The sequence below is a fragment of the Triturus cristatus genome, chromosome 6 (genome assembly GCF_964204655.1).
Source record: "Triturus cristatus chromosome 6, aTriCri1.1, whole genome shotgun sequence".
Classification (NCBI taxonomy): domain Eukaryota; kingdom Metazoa; phylum Chordata; class Amphibia; order Caudata; family Salamandridae; genus Triturus; species Triturus cristatus.
In genome coordinates, this window is record NC_140589.1 from 1596107231 (window position 1) to 1596129415 (window position 22185).

Sequence of the window (22185 nt, forward strand, 5' to 3'; positions counted from 1 at the left end):
ACGCGCATCAGCAGGCCCGTTCGCCTCATGGAACACGGCTATGTGAACGGAGTCTCTCAAAAAAAAAATAAGTAGTTTTGGGAGATTTTTTACTGTTCATGTTCTGTGGTGGGCGTGGGAGCTAAAAGCAGCCGTGTACAAGGTGACTGTAGCAAGTGAATCAATCTGCCTTCTGGAGGGTTTGGGTGGTCACTGGGCAGGGTCTGCAGAAAAACTCCCTCAGCAGGGCTGTTTGCTGGGCAGGAGAACTGATGACCCCTCCTTCTATCCATCCATAAAAGAGCCCTACTGGCCCTCAGCCTACCAGGGGTTTCCTCTGTCCTATATGCCAAGCCCAACCCTGCCCCAATTTGTTATTGCTACTTCCATCTCTTTAAGGTGTTTACTTAATAGGGGCCATTCAACTATCCCCCACCAAGTGTTGTGTATCAAATATACTCTCAACAAACTATCATCTGTTCAGTTCTAAAGATCCCATGCAACCGCCTCCAATGAAGAAGCTACTTTTCACAGCAAACAGCTAAAAAGTAGGTAAAGCCAATGAGAACAAGCTCTGCCCACTAACTAAACACAGCTTACCACCCAAAGACCATCCATTATTTCAAAATACCAATGCGGGGCAGGAAGAGAAGATTAAACCAGCCAGTGCACTTTTAGCCTTTTCGGCCAAAGATCCACTCATCTAAGCTTTGATAACAAATATTAGAAACGAAAATAGTAGAATAAATACCTTGATAGCAGCAGAATTTGCTTGTTCGTCCAAGACAGCTTTCTTTAGCACTTGATTCTGGGCTCGAAGCTAAAACAGACAATCCATCAAATTAATCTCTTTATAGCAATAACAAACATATTTTTGGTTTACTAAGTTATTTAACTCCTAAAATACAGCAGAAAAACAAACAAAGTGAACAACCTTAAGAGTGACCAGATAAAGTTGATTTTATTTAGTAGCTGTGGCACAACCCCTCATTACGAATTGCATGGATTTATGTGCGGCGATAGCAGGGATCCGCCTTTCCAATTCTGGTTGGTACACCCACCCCTAAATCGGTCCATTATCAGGAGATTTTGTCTACAGAATGGAAATAACCATGCAGACCGGGATTTACCAGGTCGTTTTCTGCGGGTTTTCTATGATGCCTGGAACAACGTCCCTGTTGTTTACAACCTTCTCTCGCCAAGTGGTAATTATCTGGGGTTGCGGTGTGGCAAGGCAAGCAGAAATGATCAGGGGGTTGCAGTGCAGCAAGTGGTAAACATTGGGGGGCTGCGGTGCAACAAGTGGTAAATATCAGAGGCTTGGGGAGGAGCTGTTTGAGGTTGTTGGACGGGGACGGAGTCTGGGAAGAGAGAAGACTGGCCTTTCTGGAGGAGTGTTGTCTGCTCCTCACATGGTGCTGAATAGAGGAGGCGGGGCTGGGCTGCACCTGTCAAACCTACAGATCCTGCCCCTCTTCACTCACGGTTTTACTAGATGCTAATCTGCCCCTTAAAAGTCAGACCCTATGTTTCGACACCCATTAATAATGGAACACTTGGAACTAGCGAGAGTCGTATCCCACTGGGGGCTACCACTCCAGCCAACTCATAATGAGGCCCAACGTGTATTAACTTCAATAAAGCATGACAACAAATCAGATTTAGTAGGTGGACAAACAACACCTAGTCCCCACGGCTCTTGCTTCTTAAACAAAGTTTCGGATTTTACCACAATGAACGCCCAGTACAACTCAGTAAGTTTCTTTCCCTAACAGCTGGAGTCAACAGTATTTTATGAATTATAAATACAACTGTATCATTTGGGAAGGATAAACTGTTTTCGATATCCTTAACCTATCCCAGCTATTTGCCCAAGTTACTAAACTGCTCAAGTTCAAGTCAGGCAACATGTATCACATGAGCCCAGATGGCTAACAATCTGCCAATGTGAAGTTAACTAGACCACCTGAGATCTGTTATTCGTTGTTTGGATGGTTGTCAGACACCCCATAAAATTCAAGTGAGATAGTTGGCAACAGGTACGTAACTGTTTTCTAAGTTGTGAAAGGATGCCCGCAGATGCCACAGAAGATCCAATTTTAAGGGCCCGAAATTCAAACCAAGAGGTCTAGATTGAGACTTTTAGTTTACAGCCACATCCACAGGCCCATAGACATCAACAAGTTTCCAGTTGAAATTGGGAAACTTGGAATTAGACCAAGTGCTGAGGTGTGGAGCAACTTTGTACCACACTACTTCTAGAACCATAAGGGTTTCAGAGGTTTATGGAATGAGAGCATACCGGACTAAGCCAATAGGGTTAAGATATAGGGTTAAAAGCCATGCATCGCCTTTAGGCTGGTAGTTGGGTTAGACAGGCTCCCAGAAAATGAGGAATGATACAGGACCGGGAACAGAAAGCCCACCATCTTAAAATTCCTCCTACAGACCAATGACTATTACACCACATACTTCTCTAGAAAACTTCTGGCCAGCAGTACTGCAAAGTCCCTATGGCTGCTACGTGACTAACTTTCTCAAAACAGAAATCACATATGTTTCAAGCAGATGAACCTCACTCTTGACCTTCTCAACAGATACCCGCTTCTCTCCAGTCATCTGGCATTACATCTTCCTCTTCTTCTAAAAAATGTCTCAGGCATGAGGGCTTCTTTCAGCCCTAGGATTGCTGCTAGCCTTCAGGGAAACAGCAACATGCTGTATTTTTCCTGGCACAATTCTTCTGAGCTGGTGCAGCTGGACTTCGCCTTAAAAACGTATTACAATGAGTTAAAGAGGGCCGAAGGAAGAAGGACTAAGAAAATCTAGGGGTAATCAGAATGCAACTTTTATAAATTGTATATTCTTCCACCAATCTGCTGAGAAAAGTCTTCTCGGGTTTTTGCCGTAAGTTGAGAAGGCAAGCATCATTTGTGGAATCCATGGATATGCTTCAGCGTGGACTATACATTGCTAAGCGAGATTCAGCACAATTCCAGGAATAGCAGCTTACAGGTGGTCAGACCCACAGTGGACAAGACAACCAAAATGGAACTACCATTAAATGCAAAATCACTGTCTTCAATAGGCCCCCTTTTTTCTAACATGCTTGGTCAACCAGCTATCACACATGTGCAGCAAACAACACACAACACCCTTTACACAGTCTGGGGTGCTTAAAGACCCCTGTTTTGGGGGACAGAACAGATTTTATCAAGACTTCTGGCATACCTCATTCGAACCAGAGAGAATCACCAGTGATGTTGTGTAGGTAACTAGATTTCTTTACAATGTTCCCACACTTTTTGCCTCTATATGCTGGTTTTTCTACTCCAACAGTGCACTGAAGCCTGCTAACTAGACTCCAGTGACAGTTTTCTTTCCTCTAAAAACAAAATGTCTATTTGGAACCCAATTAGCAAGTGCTTTTTCACCCTTGTAAGTCCCTAGTAAATGGTATCTGTTGCACCCATGGCATGGGTAATAAAGAGGGACCCTATGGGCTGCAGCATGTCTTTTGCCACCCAAAATGGACCCCCCACAAAAACTACATGCAAACTGCCACTGCAGGATGCGTGAAAGGGTGCAAGCTCTTCTGAAACACCACATTGCAACCTGCCTGTGTACAATGCAGATACTATATGCAAGTCACCCCTACAGCAGGTCTTAAGTGCCCTAAGGCAAGGTGCATTATAGTACATGTGAGGATATATCTGCAGGAGCAGATATGCCCCTGTGAGGGCTAGTTCTATTACTAGATATTACCAGTGAACAGGAAAGCTATCATAAGGTATGTATTGGGCACTGATCATTACGAGTTACCTAGCTACATAAAGGCTTCACTGAAAATAATGGTGTTCGGTATCAAACCCCTCGGCTTACTAAATCTATATTGATGCCAGTGTTGGATTTATTATGATATGCATCCCGAGGGCACCTTAGAGGAACCCCCTGAAAACCTACCAGTTCTCTAGTGTGCTGGCTGACTGTTATCGACCAGCTTGCCACCACAGAAAAGTTTCTGACCTGGAGGTGAAAGCCAGTGCTCTCAGAGGACAGGAACAGCGCCTGCTCCGGAGGAAGGTGTTCACACCTCCTCCAGCAGGACGGCTAGTGAATTAGCATACCAAGACCAGAGGCTTCAAAGCCTCTGCTGCCTTTGATATGTGACCCCGACTTCCCCCAGACCTGAGAGATGCGACCCCCTGTCTTGAGGCCCATTTGGCACCAGGATAGGTGGGAAATTAGCTAGTCAGGAGGCGTGTCACACTTGCAGGCTGAGCAGACCCCTGAGGTAGGCAGCCTAAAGTGGATAATCAAAGAAGGGTTTAACCACCTTGTTTTTTGGTGAAACTAGGAACTCTGGGTCAGGGTTATGCCAACTCCTCCCCACAATAAGTATGAGGGTGTAGTCACCCCAGGGGTATGTAAACCATTGGCTATCACCTAACACTCCCCGTAACACTCCTAAATGGAGTATTTAGGTGGCCTCCTGACACCAGGAACTTAAGACTCATCCGACTGAAGAAAGAAAAGCCGAAGGAAGTAAAAACTGCATAATGCTGATGAACTTTGGCACCAAACCCTGCCTGCCTACCTGCTTCTGTCCCGACAATTGCGACAACCCAACCCGTTCTGCAGCTGTGCATCCTCCAAAAACCGCAGAGGGCCTCCAGCACTTTGTCAAGCCATCAGCATCTCCCTTGAAGTAGAGGAGCCACATCAATGCAGCCTGCAGGCACCAACCACAAAGTCCGGTTCACCGATCGGCTGTTCACAGCGTCGAATGACGCAGCAGCCACCCACGAAGAGGTCACCATGCTCCAGAAGGTCAGATCCGTCTCCCCACCAAGTAAGAAAACTTCAGGACCAATCAGAGCCTCTCCTGCACCCATACCTGGGGTACCGTACCCCTTGCAGCAAACAAAGCTTGTTTGAGTCCAATCCGTATTCCAATGCCGCAAAGACCGAACAGCTAACGAGGGACGTCAGCATTGCAGAGGCCAGCACAGAGAGTGGCCCAGCTGCCCGGAATTGTTACCCGTTTAAGGTCTAACTGAGATCTGTGGGTGCCTCTGATGTACGAGCACCAGCCGAGCAAAACCCTCTACACCAGAGCTGCCTGCCCAGGTCCACGACAACCGACAGCGCTCCCCTGCTACCAGGACTCCCACCAACCGATGCCCCCGTTGGGAGCTTCCAGACTTGCCCCAAGTCTCCCTTTGCAGCCTGTTTCCAGATGGCCCCCTCTTTGCCTACGGTGTAGTGCACAAAGCTACCATCATGTTCAGCACCTCTGCACCCGGACACTGCAGGGCAGGTTAACGCGAACTGCTGGTGGTACTTTGGCCCTTGGCCCCCTAGCACCTTAAGTCCTAAAGGGGACCCCCTGAAAATCGTTTTCAAATAACCATATGCAGTATATGCCCTTTTCTCCATAGAAAAGCATTACCACCTAAATATGCATTTGAGGGAACATTTTGTTTACATTTAAAAATTGCTATTATGAAAAGTACTTACCCAATTACGAAGTTCTTGGTGTTAAAATAAATATAGAAATAATTGCTAATTTTCTAAATTGGTCTTGAATTTCTTCTTGAGTGTGTGTGTCATTTATTGACTCAGAGTGTGTTCAACAAATGCATTAACACCACCCTCTGATCAGGCTAAACTGCTCGCCCACACTACTACATAAGAGAGCATTTGGGATTATTCATTTAAGCCCTGTAAGCAAGTAAGGGCTGTCTGGACTTTCTACATAGTATACCCCGTTTTGGTGTACTACATAAAAAGCAAGCTTACTACATGTTGTACTTGAGTTTATTGGTGATGTCATTCATGAGGACATTTAAGACCTAGACCTCAGAGAATGATATGCCACCAACCATCAGTTTCTACATGGCCTGGTGTGAGTATTCAATAGCAACACAAAGTTATGAAAGGAGATACACTGAAGATGTGACCCTAGCCAGCAAAGCCCATTGGAGCATCAGCAAAACACTAAGCCCCTTTACTAGTAAAGATTCGAGAGACTGCATGGGGAACCATGTTATGGAAGGAAAGAAATAGTAAACAAGGAAAACAGGTTTATGACTTTTTTTTTGCCTTGAACAGGTCTTTGAGCTCAGAACTACTGTTGGACCAGGAGGCAACTTGCTATTGCTGGAATGCTCTGCGGTAGGATTTGAGTTGGATGCATCAACTTCACCTTTCAATGACAATTTCACAGTGGTGACCAAGGCTGTTATACGAGACCTCGTACTCCACAGCAGTTACCTCACGAGGGCACGTAAACGTTTAAATCTATGTTTGGTAAAACTGCTGGCATAATTTGGGACATGAATAACAGTTTGGGGACAAAGATCTTCTTCAACAGGACTGTCTTCCAATCAGTGCTACTGGACGTTTTAGCCCGAAGGTCACTGCCGATGAGTTTCAACACATACATCATAGACATCTGCACTGCACACATTGGTCTGTAGTGCAAGACCTTTGAGCGGAGCAATAGTTCTAGCAGGGTAATCAGTAGAACAATAAAGTTAACACGCAAATCTGAAACTCAGACACTATACAGTTCAATTTGATACAGCCTATGAGGAAACACTATGACAGTCTTAGTGTCCTATTTATTTATTTATCAAATATTTCTTAAGCGCTGTGTGCCTCTTGCATACAGCTTCAGAAAGCAATGAAGCGTTATTGGCATATGGTAAGGTGACATCAGACATGTTCACGATCTGCATGGCCACCTCAGCATGCTGCTTCTGGAATTGATAGGGAATAGGATTCTCTGCTACTACATAAATAAGCAGTGCACGTGCATCATGGTTTAATGCCGCAATAGACGGGAAGTATTAGTGAAACAGTTCCAAATGTTTTATTTCCAGCTGCAGAGTCAATGTAGAGCTCCAACTTCTTTTAGTGTGTCCTGCTTTAAAAAGAAATATATGCAACTGAACACCTTTTGGACATTTAAAACAATTAATGGATTTTTTTCTGGTCTACCTAGGTGTACTATTACAAACAACATCTCTAGATGCACTGTGCTGCTCTTCTGCTGGATGAATCAGCTTGGTGCTCATACAGAAAAAAGGCTCTGATTTCAAATGCCCCACCAGCACAGATTTTACTTTGGATATTACGGTCAACTTCAATCATCGACAGAGTACGACAAGGCCTACATTCTTATATGAACCAATAAACAAGGCTGCAGGCGAGCCAATAAGAATAAGCCTAACGCTTACATAGATTCATAGGTAGTTCATTGCCAGGCTGGGTTTTTTCAAACCTTGCTGGTCTTGGTTTCATCTCTGGGCTACTCAAGAGCCAACCTTGCAGCAACTGCTAAGTTTGATATCCTTGCCTCGTCAATCAGGCAACAGCCATGGTCTGAGCGTCCATAAATATTCTCAGATATCTCATTAATTATCTTGATCTTCCTGCTATTCTATAGAATAAGCAGTTGGAATAATCATGGGTTCCATTTCTTGCTGCACAGCCAAGAACATGTTCAGACCACTGTCGCATTCGTGCTCCGCAAGCAGAAAAAACAAGCGCTATCATGTTTAACAAATGTTTGCATACAGTATCGCATGCGTTGTACCATGCTCAGTTTCAGCAAATCAATACCCTACTCACGTATGTTTTGTCCAAACCCAGACTTATTTCTTAGGTGTGACACATTAGTAGTATCCCTACAATATAATAAATAATTGATATTCTAGGTTTTTATGATTTTATAAATAAAATTATACACTATTTAGTAACAGGATTGGACATTTCATATAGACTAAAATCATACCAAGAATTAGACATCAAATCAAAAGGGAGGTCATTGCTGGTTTAGGACGGAATGAACAGAGGTGGGGAGTGGGCGTAATTACATAGGCCAGAGAATCAGAGCGAACTGACTAAGTGAACCTCGGATTGTGTAGTTGTCTCATGTACGATGGCCAGCTGTAATACATCCTGCATCTAAAGTTCCTTTTTAAGTTAATCCCACTTATACTGCTGCACAGAAAGGGTTTCTTTGCCATCATGAGTGGTCTACTTAATAAAAATCTATTGTATTCACCAACGTTTAAGATGACCGTGCACTTCGGGCTGATCAACTCACTTTTAAGCAATAGCTGTGGGTGTACTGTCATACTGGAAAGCTGAACGGCACTGAGCCTTTTGTCAATAAGTGGCCAAAAGCAGTCTGGGAATTCTTGCTTTTCCAACATCATTAAACATTTATCTTAAACATTTTCTTGTGAAAAAATATCTGTGAAAGCATTTTTTAGCTGTAATCTTCAGCCAAATTGTTTTAGAAACATCCATTTATGATTCAAGTGTAGCTGTGTGCATATATCCATTTGCCAGCCTTTGTGGATTTTCTCACCGAAGGTAAAGTGAAGTGTTCCTTGTACCTGTACCTAAAGGCTTCCCTGGCAGCTAGTATTTGTTCTGCCAGTTTCTGTGGGTCTTCAGACTAAGCCTATGCGATGCACTATACGCCTCTGTATGGTTGAGTCTTGAGGTTTCCATATTGTGTGCATAAATAAGGATAAGTAGTCACTTCCCACAGGTGACTTACAAGGCCTACACTCAAGCCTCAAATGCAAATTGGGAAATGACACACGGTGCAAGCATCCAACTTTTTGGCCTTAGACAGACCCCTTGGGCAGCGTCCAACTCTCAGCGGATATGCTTTCTTGTTCATGAGCAGGTGATTGCTATTTGTGAGAGCTCAAAGAGGATGGGTCCCTTTTCCAAACAGCTTTTAAGGCCAATCTGTAGATTCAATACAGGAAGACCGTGAGGTGCATGGATCAGGCTTTGAGCATTAGAATAAAATCTGAAGATGGGAGTGAAGAGAGATACAGATTATCTGAATAAGGGATCAAACTTCAAACTCTTTTTACAATTCTTAAAATAATATCCAAATTGTATTGATTTTTTTGGGGGGAATTCATGCGGATTCGAAATAATTGATGGTTAGCACAACAAACGGAAAACGATTCATTACAGGAACATTTCCAGCTTCTTCATAAGGGGCAGAGACAGAACTGATAGGTGCCTGCATAGTTGAAAGGTGGATCCTTCCTGTGACAGCAAAACACACAAGATGATGGACGGAATGTTGCACGTTGGCAAAACATTCACCCCCAGTCACAGATCTGGGTTTAATCCATCGTTATTTTGCTCACCACGCCACCCCAGTTCAGACATGGCCATATGCAAATCAGTCTTGACCCTGTGCCTCATGGGAACAGTCCAGCCCGAACTGCCAAGCCATGCCTTCCCTGGACCAGAATCAAGAATCCTAGGACCGATTTTGGGGTTTCACCCCTCTTCAGCCAGGATAGCTTGACTCCAGTGGCGTAGTGAGCACGGGACCCACGTCTGGGCATACCCTTCCCACATAGGGCGAACAGCAAAACACACAAGATGAAGGACGGAATGTTGCACATTGGCAAAACATTCACCCCCAGTCACAGATCTGGGTTTAATCCATCGTTATTTTGCTCACCACGCCACCCCAGTTCAGACATGGTCATATCCTTCCTGTGACAGGTCAGCAGATATTAAAGGTCCCCTTGCCATGCATATCAGACAGTCTGTTCCAGCTCATTGCCCAGCTTATGGAGGAGAGAGGCACTACAGTCAAAAAGTGTCCAGAGAAGAAAGTTCAGCTGGATTCTGTTCACATTTACAGCAACGACGTCCCTTTTTTGGACAGAGAGTTACAGAAATAGAATTACTAGAATTAAAGTAATTCTTCAAATCCAGTTTTAGAAAAGTTAGCTGTTGTCACCGAGCACTGAAGGTCGGCTAATGAAATATTGTTCCTTCATCTGAAAAGTTACCATTAAAAAGTGATTCAGGTAGCTGACTGAATTATTCTTTACCATTGGGAATTAAACTAGCAATACACAATTCCATCTTTTATTTTAGCTCACCTGTGCCATTACAGGAGAGAACAATCAATAAGCCAATCTTTCTTAGTCCTGCCCCGAACTGTCAGTCCACCTTGAACCAACTCTTCCTTCAAGCAACTACCATGGTGTTTATGAGAAGATATCTTTATACTGGCACATAGGTATGTAACGCCCTAACTATATACATTTGCTAAGGACTGTCCTAGAGCAGTATGCTCATGTCATATCAGAGGTTCACTTCCCAGAGATCAGCAATTACCCTAAAATATATACGGCAGTCAGCCTACACAGGCTTAACAACCACCATGCTGCCTCCCAGTCTTGAAATTGTTAAGCCATGACCCCTCTGAATGAGAAAAAAAAGCAACATCAGACACGTTTCAGCCTTGTAGGGACCAGAATGCCACACCATGCTTCTGTCGCTAGGCACTACTTTCCCAGTTCACAAGCACCGACTCTAGTTTGTTACTGTACTCCATTAGGTTGAAGTGTGCATGCCTCACTCTTGTTTCTGAGTGGTATGTCACCAGCTTGACACCACGGTTCCAGGCATGTAGCATTTAACCCGGCTTCGCACAGAAAGACCAGGCATCTTCTTGGAATATGCACTGCATGTCTGAGGAGGTCGCAGGCATTTCAGATATTGGAATAGGTGTGATTTTTTTTTTTTTTTTTTTTTACCAAATTCAAGATCACTCAACACATGATTATCCACCATCTCTTGATGGTGCAAGAGCTCAATGGAGTTGGGGAGCTACTGGTAAACATGACTTCTCCACAGTCCCAATTTTGTCTCTCCATCTTTTCCTTTATAGATTTTACAACACAAGACACTATTTATTTACAGAACTTTAGGCCATCCTTATTCCCTTCTAGCTACTTTACTATGATTTGTTGTAACTACAAAATGAGAAATAAAAATAGCTCATAGTGATATGCAACCACAAAATAGGTTTGTACAGGTAACTTACTGTTCCTACATAACCAGCACTGTGTTCTAACCAACATTGTAAATCAAACAGCTGCACACAATCAAAATACTGCATTTGGATTGGCTCCTAGTTGGTTGAGTACCCAAGAAATCCATAGGTAGTACCCGAGACAGGCCTTATTATTTTATCTACCCACATTTCTGAGCCTTATTTCCCTAACAGCAGCCTGTGGGAATCACAGAGTTCCAATAAGGAGTCAGAGTGCTAACCCGCTTTACAGAATGGGCGTGCATGGAGACACATCCTTCTGGAGAAGACAGTTTTATGAACATTCACTTTCATGTGCAGATGGCTGAATGTGTAAATGAAAACAGTTCTTATATTTGCTGCTAGTAATTCACTAAATAAATGAGACACGAAAACGTTCTTTTCTGTGCGTTTGTTTAATTCATTTAAACCATTGCCATCCTGTGAAAATTGTGTTTTAATGACAGTTTTCAATACATATTTAAATAGCTGCCTCATTGTTCCGTCTGATTTATGTTATTAATTTTAAAATGTTTGAATTAATTTTCTTTGAATGTTGTCGTTTACAAGGTGATAAGAAACATTTTAATAGCCAATAAATATATATTTTAGAATTTTGTTTAAATAATTTTCTTATAAACCATTAAATAAGATTTGGACGTTAGTGCGCGTCCATCCAGAGATGCAACTACTGAGAAAAGGAATATGGAGAAGAAAAATTAAATATTCCAACATTAGCTCATTTGGAGAGTGTCACTAGACCGAGAAGCACAAATCTGTTCATTTTAAATATGAGCTCCGACTACAATTAGCGGCCCCCATCGCCAATCTATTCCATCCTTTAAAATTAAAGATTAAACAAACTTTCAATGTCCACCAAAACGTTATCACTTTAAAACTAAGAAAGTATTTATTTTTTAAATTAAGATGGTATTAACCCCTCAAAGTTAATTTATTTCAGCCTGATCTACAAGAAAGGTATCAAACAGCTTTTATCGAAGCAACATGGCTCCATTTCATTATAAGTATGAAATGTTTGAGGAATGGCCCCAGTCGGCTTGAGGACATGATGTACGAAAACGTGTAGGTAAACTACTAAGTCAAAATGTAAGTTACAGATTGTGGCGATGTTTGCTACTGTCTTTGCCATCACGTATAATAACTGTCAAATTATAACTATAATATGTTTTTCAAATAAATAAAAACATGTAGGAGGAGGATATTTGTGAATTTATAGAAATGTGTTCTTATTTTATCTTCTATTTCTTCATAATTCCAATAGGAAAGCCATGAGAAAAAAATAATCTCCCACATTTATCTTCCTAGAGAGGATCAGCATTTTCATAGCTTGAAGTTACTCTTGAACTCACTATAATTCCTGAAATTAGAATGCACCGCCACTATGTGGTCTATATTGTGATTAAATTATGTTATCCCCCTATCTATATATCGCCGCTTCTTGTAGCCTTCAAAACCAGGCACTCACTACAATTAATTTGAATGGGACAAAAATAGCAGCGCCTTATCACCACAAAAAATCCAAAAGGCATGCTCCTTTTGACCTTTCACCTAAACAGTATCATAAAACCACACCATCCAACAAACATTCTTGTGAATTTCACCCAACATTTTAGAGCTGTTATTTACAACTGCAGACTCAGGCCCTATTATTCCAACACAGTTAATAACTACCAGTGAATGGCCTTGCGCTTGGATAATATTGCTTAAATATGTTTAAAAAAAAATATTGTATCCCATTCAATGTGGTACTGATCGTTCTAAAGACAACTGACTCAGTTCTGGTGAATGTTCGATCCTCCACACAGCGCTGCACGTGTAATGACATTCAAAGGACAGTAGAAAGAGCAAACATAGATAGGTAGGTCATTTTAGACAGTGGACCATATGACAGTGTTTGAATGATTAAAAAAAAGGACGAGGAAAACACAGTACAATCATTTTCACTAAAATGAAAAGAGGATACAAATTAAGCTGGTCTCTATCCACAAATGTTGAGAATAGCTACGTAGTACTCAGGGTTCTTTTTTTTTTTATTAACTTATTTTGTATTCAATTGTCAACACATAGCAAATCAGTTAGCATTTCCATTGTACATAGAATATTGGCATAACATTGAGAAGTCGGCAGTGAGAATGGCATGCAAGATGACACAATCAATCACAGACAGTACAATTAAGACTCATATACAACCTTATCGGCAGCACGATTATGGAATATCAGAGAAAATTAAGAGGAGACTTAAGTTTCGCTCCTGGAGGATCAGATCAGCAAATGGAGCACAAATGGGGGGGTGATGTAGGGAAGAGAGTGCGCAAGGTGCAAGGAGGCTCATACGTTTGTGGGAGAGCGTGCACTGGGGGACGGTTGTTGATTATGCATTGGGTGAGTGAGTAGATATGCCTTGAGCTGTCCCTAGAGGTCTCTTGGGCGTGAGGGAAGTGGGAGAAGTTCAGCATATATATTGGTTTGGTCTTGCCAACGAATCATATCGTCAAGCCAGTCCTTGAATTTTGGGGCACGGCCTCATCCCCAGCGACAGGCAACCCGGCGTTTGGCAAAGACCAGACCGAAAGACACAAATTTTCGGTGTGAAGCCGGTATGTGTTTAGTGTACCCAAGTAGAGCTGTAATAGGAGATCTAGAGAGGGTAAGTGTGGTCATGCAATCTAATGTCGCAAATATTTGCTGCCAATATGCGTGTATTTCAGCACAACCCCATGCCAAATGGAGAAAATCTGCAGCCTCCATTTTACATCTGTCACACCTGTTTGTGTCTCGTAGGCCAAATATGTGGAGTTTCACTGGGGTGTAGTAACACCGTTGGAGGAATTTATAATGAATAATACGAATCGTGCTATTGGAGGTAATCTGAGCCGTTTGTGTGCAACAGAAGGACCAATGTTCATCTGTAATGTTGTGTTCCAATTCAGCAGCCTATTTAATTCTAGCCGGGCATGGAGGGTACTCAGTGTCGACATACAGGCTGCGATAGAGCATAGAAACCAGGTGTGAGGCAGTTGGGGCACGAAGGACCTGGTGCAGGGGAGCCACCTCCCCAGGATCAAGGTGATACGCCAGAGTACACTCCCTTATCTCGTGTCGGAGTCGAGCATACAGAAAGGTTTCCATAGTGGTGGGTGGCGGATCCGGGAAAAGTTGTTGGAGAGTTCGAAACTTGCCATTGAGGTACAGGTCGCCCCAGCATCTAAGGCAACGAGCAGTGGCAACATTTTTAAATAAACCCTCCTGCAATAAGGAAAGGTCTGGGTGATATACCAGAGGAAGCAGCGGGGACTAGAGGCAGGGCGTTTGTACCCACTTTGTAATCTGAGACCTAGCCCTAATCGTGCAGTCCACAGAGGAGGATTGGGGCCCCAGTGTGCCTTCCCTGGATAGTATAATCCCTTCCAATGGTAGAGGATCTGCGAGCCAGTGTTCGGTAGCGACATGTGGTGTATACCGGGGCGGGTGAAACCAGAAATGAGCATAATGCGCCTGGGCACACATGTAGTACAGTTCAATGTTGGGGATGTCAAAACCCCCCTGCGAGTATGGTCGCACAAGTGTATTCCACTGTATGCGAGGTTGCTTGCCGCCCCACACTAAATCGAATCATCTCAGAGCGTAGGGATGTAAAAAAATGACGAATACTCAGGGTTCTTCCTCATTTTCAGCATTACATATGTTTAACAGCTATCTCTGGCTCCAACAGTCACTATTCGTCAATATGTATGTCAGCTGTCATTGGCAAATTACCATCAAAACATCTCATGCTCTGTTTCAAATCCCAGGTCCAATTGTTGTTTAAAAAAATCCTATATAAACCAAAACCTAAACAATTCCTGAAATGTAAGGAACTAGAAGTTGGTGAAAAACAAAACTCAACATATAAACATGGGGGCAAGATGACACGTACAAAGTTTAGGATAATTCTTGTCAGTTATCTATTTCTACTCTGACCTTATACAAAACAGGTGAGTAAGCACTGTGGGAGGATTGCAGTGCTAAAACAAAAAAGTTCATTAGGAATGAGTAAGAGGAGACCAGATGTGAAAACTAGAAATGTAGTCACTCCCCATCCCCAACACTTTAAAAACAAGCATTTGCAATGCAATAGATCTCACATTTGCGAGAGTTTGAGCTATTGACATTTTAAATGACAATGCCTTTTATTTATGTGTTGGTTTTGTTCGGTTTGTACAGCACAGAGTTCGTATTAGGCCATCCTGCTAATTGTGCGGGCCGCGTCCCGTAAGTAGGTTTGCCAAGGCTCTTTTAGAGATCCCCATCCCCAGTTTTTTTCTGTTCCACTTAAAGCCCTGCATACGAGAGTGGATGTTAATGTGAACTGGAGAGTTGTCTGCCAGTAGAATATGAAAGCGTGTGGTTTATAAAGTGTGGCGACGGCTAGAATTTAGGGAGAGGAGATTGTTTGAATCCACAAATCATGTCATGTGTCAGAATGTATTGAGCAGCGGCTGAGAAGGGAGAAATCGCAATCACTAAATGAGGGTATTAAAGCACGGTTGCGGAGCTATTCCCTGCTCTCACCTGAAGGCTTGTCAACCTCTGTGCCATACCTCAGCTTCTATCTCTGTTGATCTGATTCCAGGATCTTTTCAAATACAGCGCTCCAGTATTGCTGAGCCCCGCCCCTCGCATGCGCACCCCAGCACAGTGCATTTCCTGGCGTGTCGGAGGTATATGAAAGTGCACCTGCGGTCTGGAAAGTGCCACACAATTTCTTCCTGAGCAGTGATTGAGGCTTTTGAAACAGGAGTAATCCTTTTTCACACGAACCTAAAATTGCGATATATTTCACATTAAGTAAGTTGTTTAAGAGAAAATCTTTGTAATTAAAAGGCGTCCCCTCTATTATTAACCTTTCACATGGCATCTGCTAATTAATTAACCCTGTTTCAAGCCCGCCAGCCGCGTCTACAAGATCAGACGCAAGCAGGACAACACAAACCAACAAATTGTGATCTATTTGTAAATCACCCCAGGCAGCAGCACATTTCATGGATTCCTAAGGCTTGGTACTGGTGGGGGAGAGGATCCTGCCTTTCTGTCTTTCAGTGGTGTCAGAAAGAAAGCAGGACTGCTTGCAGGTCAGAAGGTTGGGGACATCTGGCATGGACATACTGGGTAAGGGTCACGGCACGTCTAGTGTCCACAGAAGACAGAACTGGCTCAATTAGTCACTGAGGCGCTAGCCGGCATGAACAGCGTGTTACAGTCACGCTGTCTCACAGCCCAGTAATGCCCAAAAGCCCAGTCTGTTGGTAAGCATCGTGCATGCTGGAAGCCATGGATGGGAGAGGGAGGGGGAAGGGGGAACAATGGTGGTATATGGAGGAAGCGCCCGCAATGGCGTCCGACTCAAGAAACATGAAACGCGGCGACCGTGCAGCTTGGGGTGGAGGTGCATTGGAGGAGGGTACAAGTTATAGCGTGACATCCATAAAGCGGACGCCGCACTGAGCTACTAAAAAGCGTTGCGGGAGACCGTGTCTGCAGCAGGCAGGACACAGTGGTTTAAGAAAATAGTGATCGGAGGCTGTAATTGAAGTCTACCGACTAACAACACAAGCATTGGCATAGCCAATAGGTCTCGCCTTTGGGACCTTATAAGTGTTTAGCCATGCAACAGTTGCATAACTAAATACTTATAAGGTCCCAAAAGCGAGACCTATTGGCTATGCCGTGCGGCCGCGAAAGTGATCGTCATCAAGCATCAAAGCGGCAAAAGTGTAAGTAATCGCGGTAAAAGCGGCGCACGTGCGCTATAGCTCTAGGCTGGCCTGGTAGCACTTTTTGGAGCCCTCTCAATAAGTCTCGCCAGCGCATGCGCTGGGTCAGGCGAGACCTAACAAGTAAGGGGGCCAGTCCTCATGGGAGGTTACAAATGCAGACAAGGGGGTACTAAGGAGGGACTACTAAGCCTAATCAGGAATCAAAAGTAACAGTTTAGAAAGGACACTAACAGAAGCCAATTGAAAAGATGGGCGGAGCTTCAAGTCCATACCTCAATACAGCATGTCTCGAAAAGACAGTGCAAGCATTGCCTAGGCGAGACCTAAAATATTTTCATGAGAAGAGGCTATGGGTGCAACAAAGGAACAGAGAGTCGGAGTTGGTATAGAATTAGCCGGGAGAGCATGTAAGAGGAATGGACAGTGGAACAGGGGTAAAATGACCAGGTGATAGTGAAAGGCAAGATTCAGGATCCTCTCCTAGACACCGAGTAAAAAAAAAAATCAGGAAAGCAGAGGAAAAGATGTAAATTGGAGGAGGAAGAAGGATGCAAAGAGCAGTGACGCAGACAGTAGAGAAAAAAGGAAATTAAGAGATAAGGCAGGGTGACAGAAGAGATAGAGGAAATAAGTTATGGACCAGAAGGAGAGGAGCCTCCCCAATCTGTAAAATGTAAAAACAGGAGAAAGGTGGATCAAGAACGCGGACAGGGAATAACAACCTTGTAAACTTGGTACAAAACCAGCTAGTAAAAAAAATAAATACAGACAAGACATTCACCAAGATACAACCACAGCATTTATCATATCAAATTCACCTTCCATGCAGCTTTTAGGATAACAAAAACAGAAAATATTCCCTTTGGAAAAGCTAGCTGCTCTATCAGACACAGCTTCTCCATTGCTCAGAGAGCATTTCCTTGTCCCATGGCCCCACAGATCTCAGCCTCTACGTCACTTGCCTCAAACAATGGTTCCAGAGAATCACCTTCATACTTCCTACTGAAGACAGCTAATGTATTTTTTTGCTTGCTTCGTGTTAGACTCAAAGTCTTGATGTGAATCACCCCAACTGCCATCAGATGAAAAGTTAGGACCCAGATGGTAGAAGTAAGGCACTTTCTCAAGCTGTTCCTTCTCTATCCAGAAAGCATGGCAAGGCATTGCACAGGTCCTGAACAACTGTTTTTAAGAAGACAACGGGTGAAACATCTTCATGAGGCAGAATAGTGTATTCTCTGATATGGGGATCAAAATAGAGTCATCCACATACCTTACATGAGGAAGACGGCCAGCAGCTTTCTTAGAGGGTTGACATTTATTGAACAAGCAATTTCTCCACATCATTCTTGCAATACTTAAACAGAGGGTGACAATTTAGTTCTGCTTAATTTTTTTTCGAAAACATAATTTCATTTGTTTTCTTCATTTTTGGGATATGCAACAACAGAGCAAATGACAGTTTGGCAACAGAGTAATTAGAGAATACAGTGTTACACCCAGTCAGGAGCCTCAGAAACCGTATCAATCTAGTCCATTGAGGGCAAACCATTTCCACCACATTCTGTCACGTTTGCGAGGAAAGCTTCTGGACCTATTGATCGGCTACTCGAGTTTGGTACACGAGTCCATCTCCGTTCACCAGGGTTGGGTGTGAAGAGGAATTCAAAAGTTTTGTAATGCATCGTTAGTCGAACACTGTCCCAATACCCAAAGGGGAACTGTCACCCCTTAGAACCCCAAAGTGTTCGAGGATACCTAGTACAGCAATTCTTGGGGAGGGATCCACTGGTTCTCCAATCACCTGTGAGATTGAGGCAAACATCGACTACCAGTATCTCCAATGTTCTGCTCGCCGGAGGAGCCAAAATGCATTTGGGAAGAGATATTGGAATGTGTGATCTGTATCATACTGATAATCACAGGTTCAATACAGGTTTGCTGCAGAATAAACCAGACTCTCTCTTTCAACTCTGATATAAGTGGCAGGTAAAACTAAGAATTCCTGACAGAGCTTACCCTTGCGAAAAACTGATTGTGAAAAATTGTGTACCACTCTACAAAAGCTTGCAAAAATATTACCACCATTGAGCAGACTAATAGGTTTGCACTTTTAGGCATTCCATAAAGGGTCATTTTCTGTGTACATATGAGAATCACTAGACTTCCTCCCCTGCTATGAAACACTTGTCGTGAACTGCGAATCTCAGTAAAATGTAGATATCTCCCAGGCCAAATAGTTCAATGGTGTTTTCTCATTAGACAGAGAATCTAACATGGCACATAGGTGACTTTATTCAACTTTATCCATAACAAAAGTGCTGGCAGCATGTTGGTATTGAGCATCTCGGACCCATTCATTATTCATCATGGCCAAGCACATCTTGTGAGCTATGCCAAGTAGCGGATTCCCTTACTCTACATTTCACAGGGCTTTGACGTTACCTTCTGCAACCTAAGGGTGTGCAAGAGAACTTCTAAGCTTGTCCTCACATTATGGGTAACAGTGGCTTTCATGCAACCTGAAGAGCTCATAGAGGCAGAGCAAGATACTAGAAATCATTGGCTGTGGCAAAGGCTTTAGATTTCCATAAACATAAGGTTTTAGGCAATGAAAAGTACTACATGGTATGCTGCACGACCTGACAAACTTGCAATGGTTTAATCGATACGCTCTAGGAAAGAGTCTCATGCTGCAGGTTCCAAGGATTATGGTTGCTAAGTCACCAGTTCAAAGGAACAGGCCCTATAGTACAAATTTCTCCTGATTTCTCCCACAGTCATTTACCATTGTATAAATAATTCACTCATAGAGTTTAATAATCTAGTGTGCGAAGCTGACTGACCTAAGGGTCTGCAATGTCAGTCTCTTTTTACTCACATTGAGCAATTTTACGTCCGAAGTCCTTCTTTGTAAATGTTTAGCAAGTATGTTTTTCAAATGTGTATTCACTGCAGTCACGGCCCACTGAAAACGGACAGGTCTGCTCCGACACAGAACCCAGCCACAACAATATCTTGTAGCATTCAGTCTAGCTCAGTGACATATTTCAAATTCAATTATTTTCTAAGAGTTTGGTAAGAGTCAGATATGTGTAACAACAACAGGACAGATTAGGGTTTATGCTCAACGAAACTTTCAATTTCAATCGGTAATAAGACTAATTTCAAAGATCTACCATCTTAAAATACTTGAGTTACAACTATAGATATCCCAAAATGTTTAAGGAACATTATTGGTGGTTCTCAAACTACATTAATCTACAACTCAACCCCAAAAGGAATATTTCTTCTGCAATACCGGTAGTCTGCAAAACAGTGTTGTCAAGCCCAGGCCCCTGTTAAACTGCATGTGCTTTCCCTCGTGTATGAATGGAATAAAATGACAAAGGATTACTAGTTAAAGCAGAAAAAAAGTAATTGAGTGGCATAGGCAGCAACTGCATGCTTTCTACCATTCCACAGTACCAGCCTGAAAAATAACTTTCGTATTTTAGGCATGATGATTATTTGACCGGTGAACATAATGGGCATCTTTGAGTGAAGCTCCTTTCCAGCAGTAGGCAAAATTCAATGTGCTAACATTAGGTTTGATATGCAATAGTGCTTGAATCGTTCATGGCAAACCTGTTGGAATCCATGTCAGGACCAGAGGCTCAACTTCTGCATTTCACTTTCTTCATTTATGGCTCAGCAGCTCTACAGTCCTCAAGAAAGTTCACTTCCTCTTTCTTCAATGTTCAGCAGCAAGGCAAGTACTTGTTAATGGGGACTGCTTTATATAGCAATCTAAAGTAATCACATTTGAATAGATAAACCGATACTTGCCCTCACTGAGATCTTGCTACTGTTTGTGCAGCTTGTGGTAATTTTGCTCACTTTTATTTATAGGTGAAACTCCAGAGCGGGACCACTCCCACTTTTGTTCCCTGTCGGTGTCTGGAGAACACCATCTGGGCTAAGACGGTGGCTTGGAGAGTCGCAGGCTTCTCCTAGGGACCAGCTGGCGACATCATAGCCGGAGCGCCAAGTGTGGGCATGGGGGGAGCCAAGTTTTAAAGAAAGGGAAAGAGTTTTTGCTTTTTACGAGTGTGATGTCACGCTTTGACAGCCAGAGGGCATGGAAGTATGTAAAGCAAGCCTTGATGCGTCTCACTGGTCACTGCTCCCGCGTGAGCGGAGAAAGAGATACACAAGTCCTTCAATTTTCATTACCAGCATTCTTTTGCAGTTTTTATATAGAGTCATTTAGGCCCAAGGGCATTAGAGCGCTTTAATTACATGAGCACCAGGTTACATTACACAAAGTAAGATTCATTTATTTGTTTTAAGGCACTGGGAGATTAAGTGATTTGCCCAGAATAAATGGATATAGAGCCGACGCCAGGACTCAAACCTGGTTATTCAGTTCCAAAGTTGGCAGCTCTGGTTAGGCCACATCGCCTGCCCTACCATTCAGGTTTATGTCCTACCAGGGGAGATTCTAGGGAATGCAGAGTCTTAAGGGATAAATCCTCATTTTCTGCATACGTTGAGTGCCCAATCTATCTTGGGTTGATTTCTAATCTCGAGGGAGCGAACCCCTGATATTATATGAACATACCACTCTAGGACAGCTTGATATAACTGCATGCCGGAATAAATATCTTCACCTAAATATCATCGCTGGGGCTATGGCAATGGGCAAGGAGTTGACTCAAGAGGCGAGTTAGGACCAATTCCTCACCCCTTTCTATCAGATAAAAAAATTCATCGATACAAGCCTACAGAGTGGTATCTTTCACTTCGGAGCTTCCAAGCAGAAAATGTCTGCTGCTACCAGCGGGATGTAATATGAACTGCACATGGGAGAAAGTATAAGGCCTTCTTGCCTGTCGAACCTCAGGGAACAATGAGGGCAAAAGTACCAAATCCTCCCCTTCCTCAGACGCCCTTTGATCAGCTAACTCAGTCTTTCTTGAAAAGATAAGCTAACGACTTGGAAGGAATTGTGTATAATGACCACCCTCAGAATACACCCCTCCTCATCCCCCTGCCTCAATAAGCAAGGAGGAGGGATAAGGGAAATGTTGGATAAGGAAGTCAGAGGATGTTTCAAGATGAAATGCCAATGACCTTCCTTGGAAGGAAAAGTAGAGGTAAATCCAGAAACAGATGGCAAAATCGCCATATTTATTACTAACTTTTTTGAAGACCCTAATAGAACTGACAGCCCCTGGCACGGTCTTCCCCCAAATGTTCTGCCTTATCCCTGCCTGGTTTCTGAAATTCGTTTTTGTTAGCTTTAGGACTCTATGCACTTTAGCCCTGCTAACCAGTGCTGAAGTGCTTGTGCTCACTCCTTAAAACAAGGTCAAATTGGCCTACACCTGTTTGGCACATGTAATTTACTTATAATTCCATGGTAAAGTGGTACAACTAGTACCCAGGACCTGTTAATTAAATGCTACTAGTGGGCCTGCAACATTATTGTACCACCTACTTAAGTAGTCTTTTTAAATGTTTTAGGCCCGCTACTGCAGTCTGTGTGTAGTTTAAAACTGCCAA

At 43.1% G+C, this 22185-nt stretch overlaps 1 protein-coding gene across 1 annotated transcript in view; it reads right to left on the bottom strand.

Moving 5' to 3' along the window:
- PPP1R21 (protein phosphatase 1 regulatory subunit 21) overlaps positions 1–22185 on the bottom strand; it is a 395061-nt gene that overhangs the window by 354782 nt on the left and 18094 nt on the right. The window contains exon 2 of the mRNA XM_085612732.1: positions 731–799. Coding sequence (XP_085468858.1) covers positions 731–799 — 69 coding nt within the window. The remainder of the gene's footprint in view (positions 1–730; positions 800–22185) is intronic.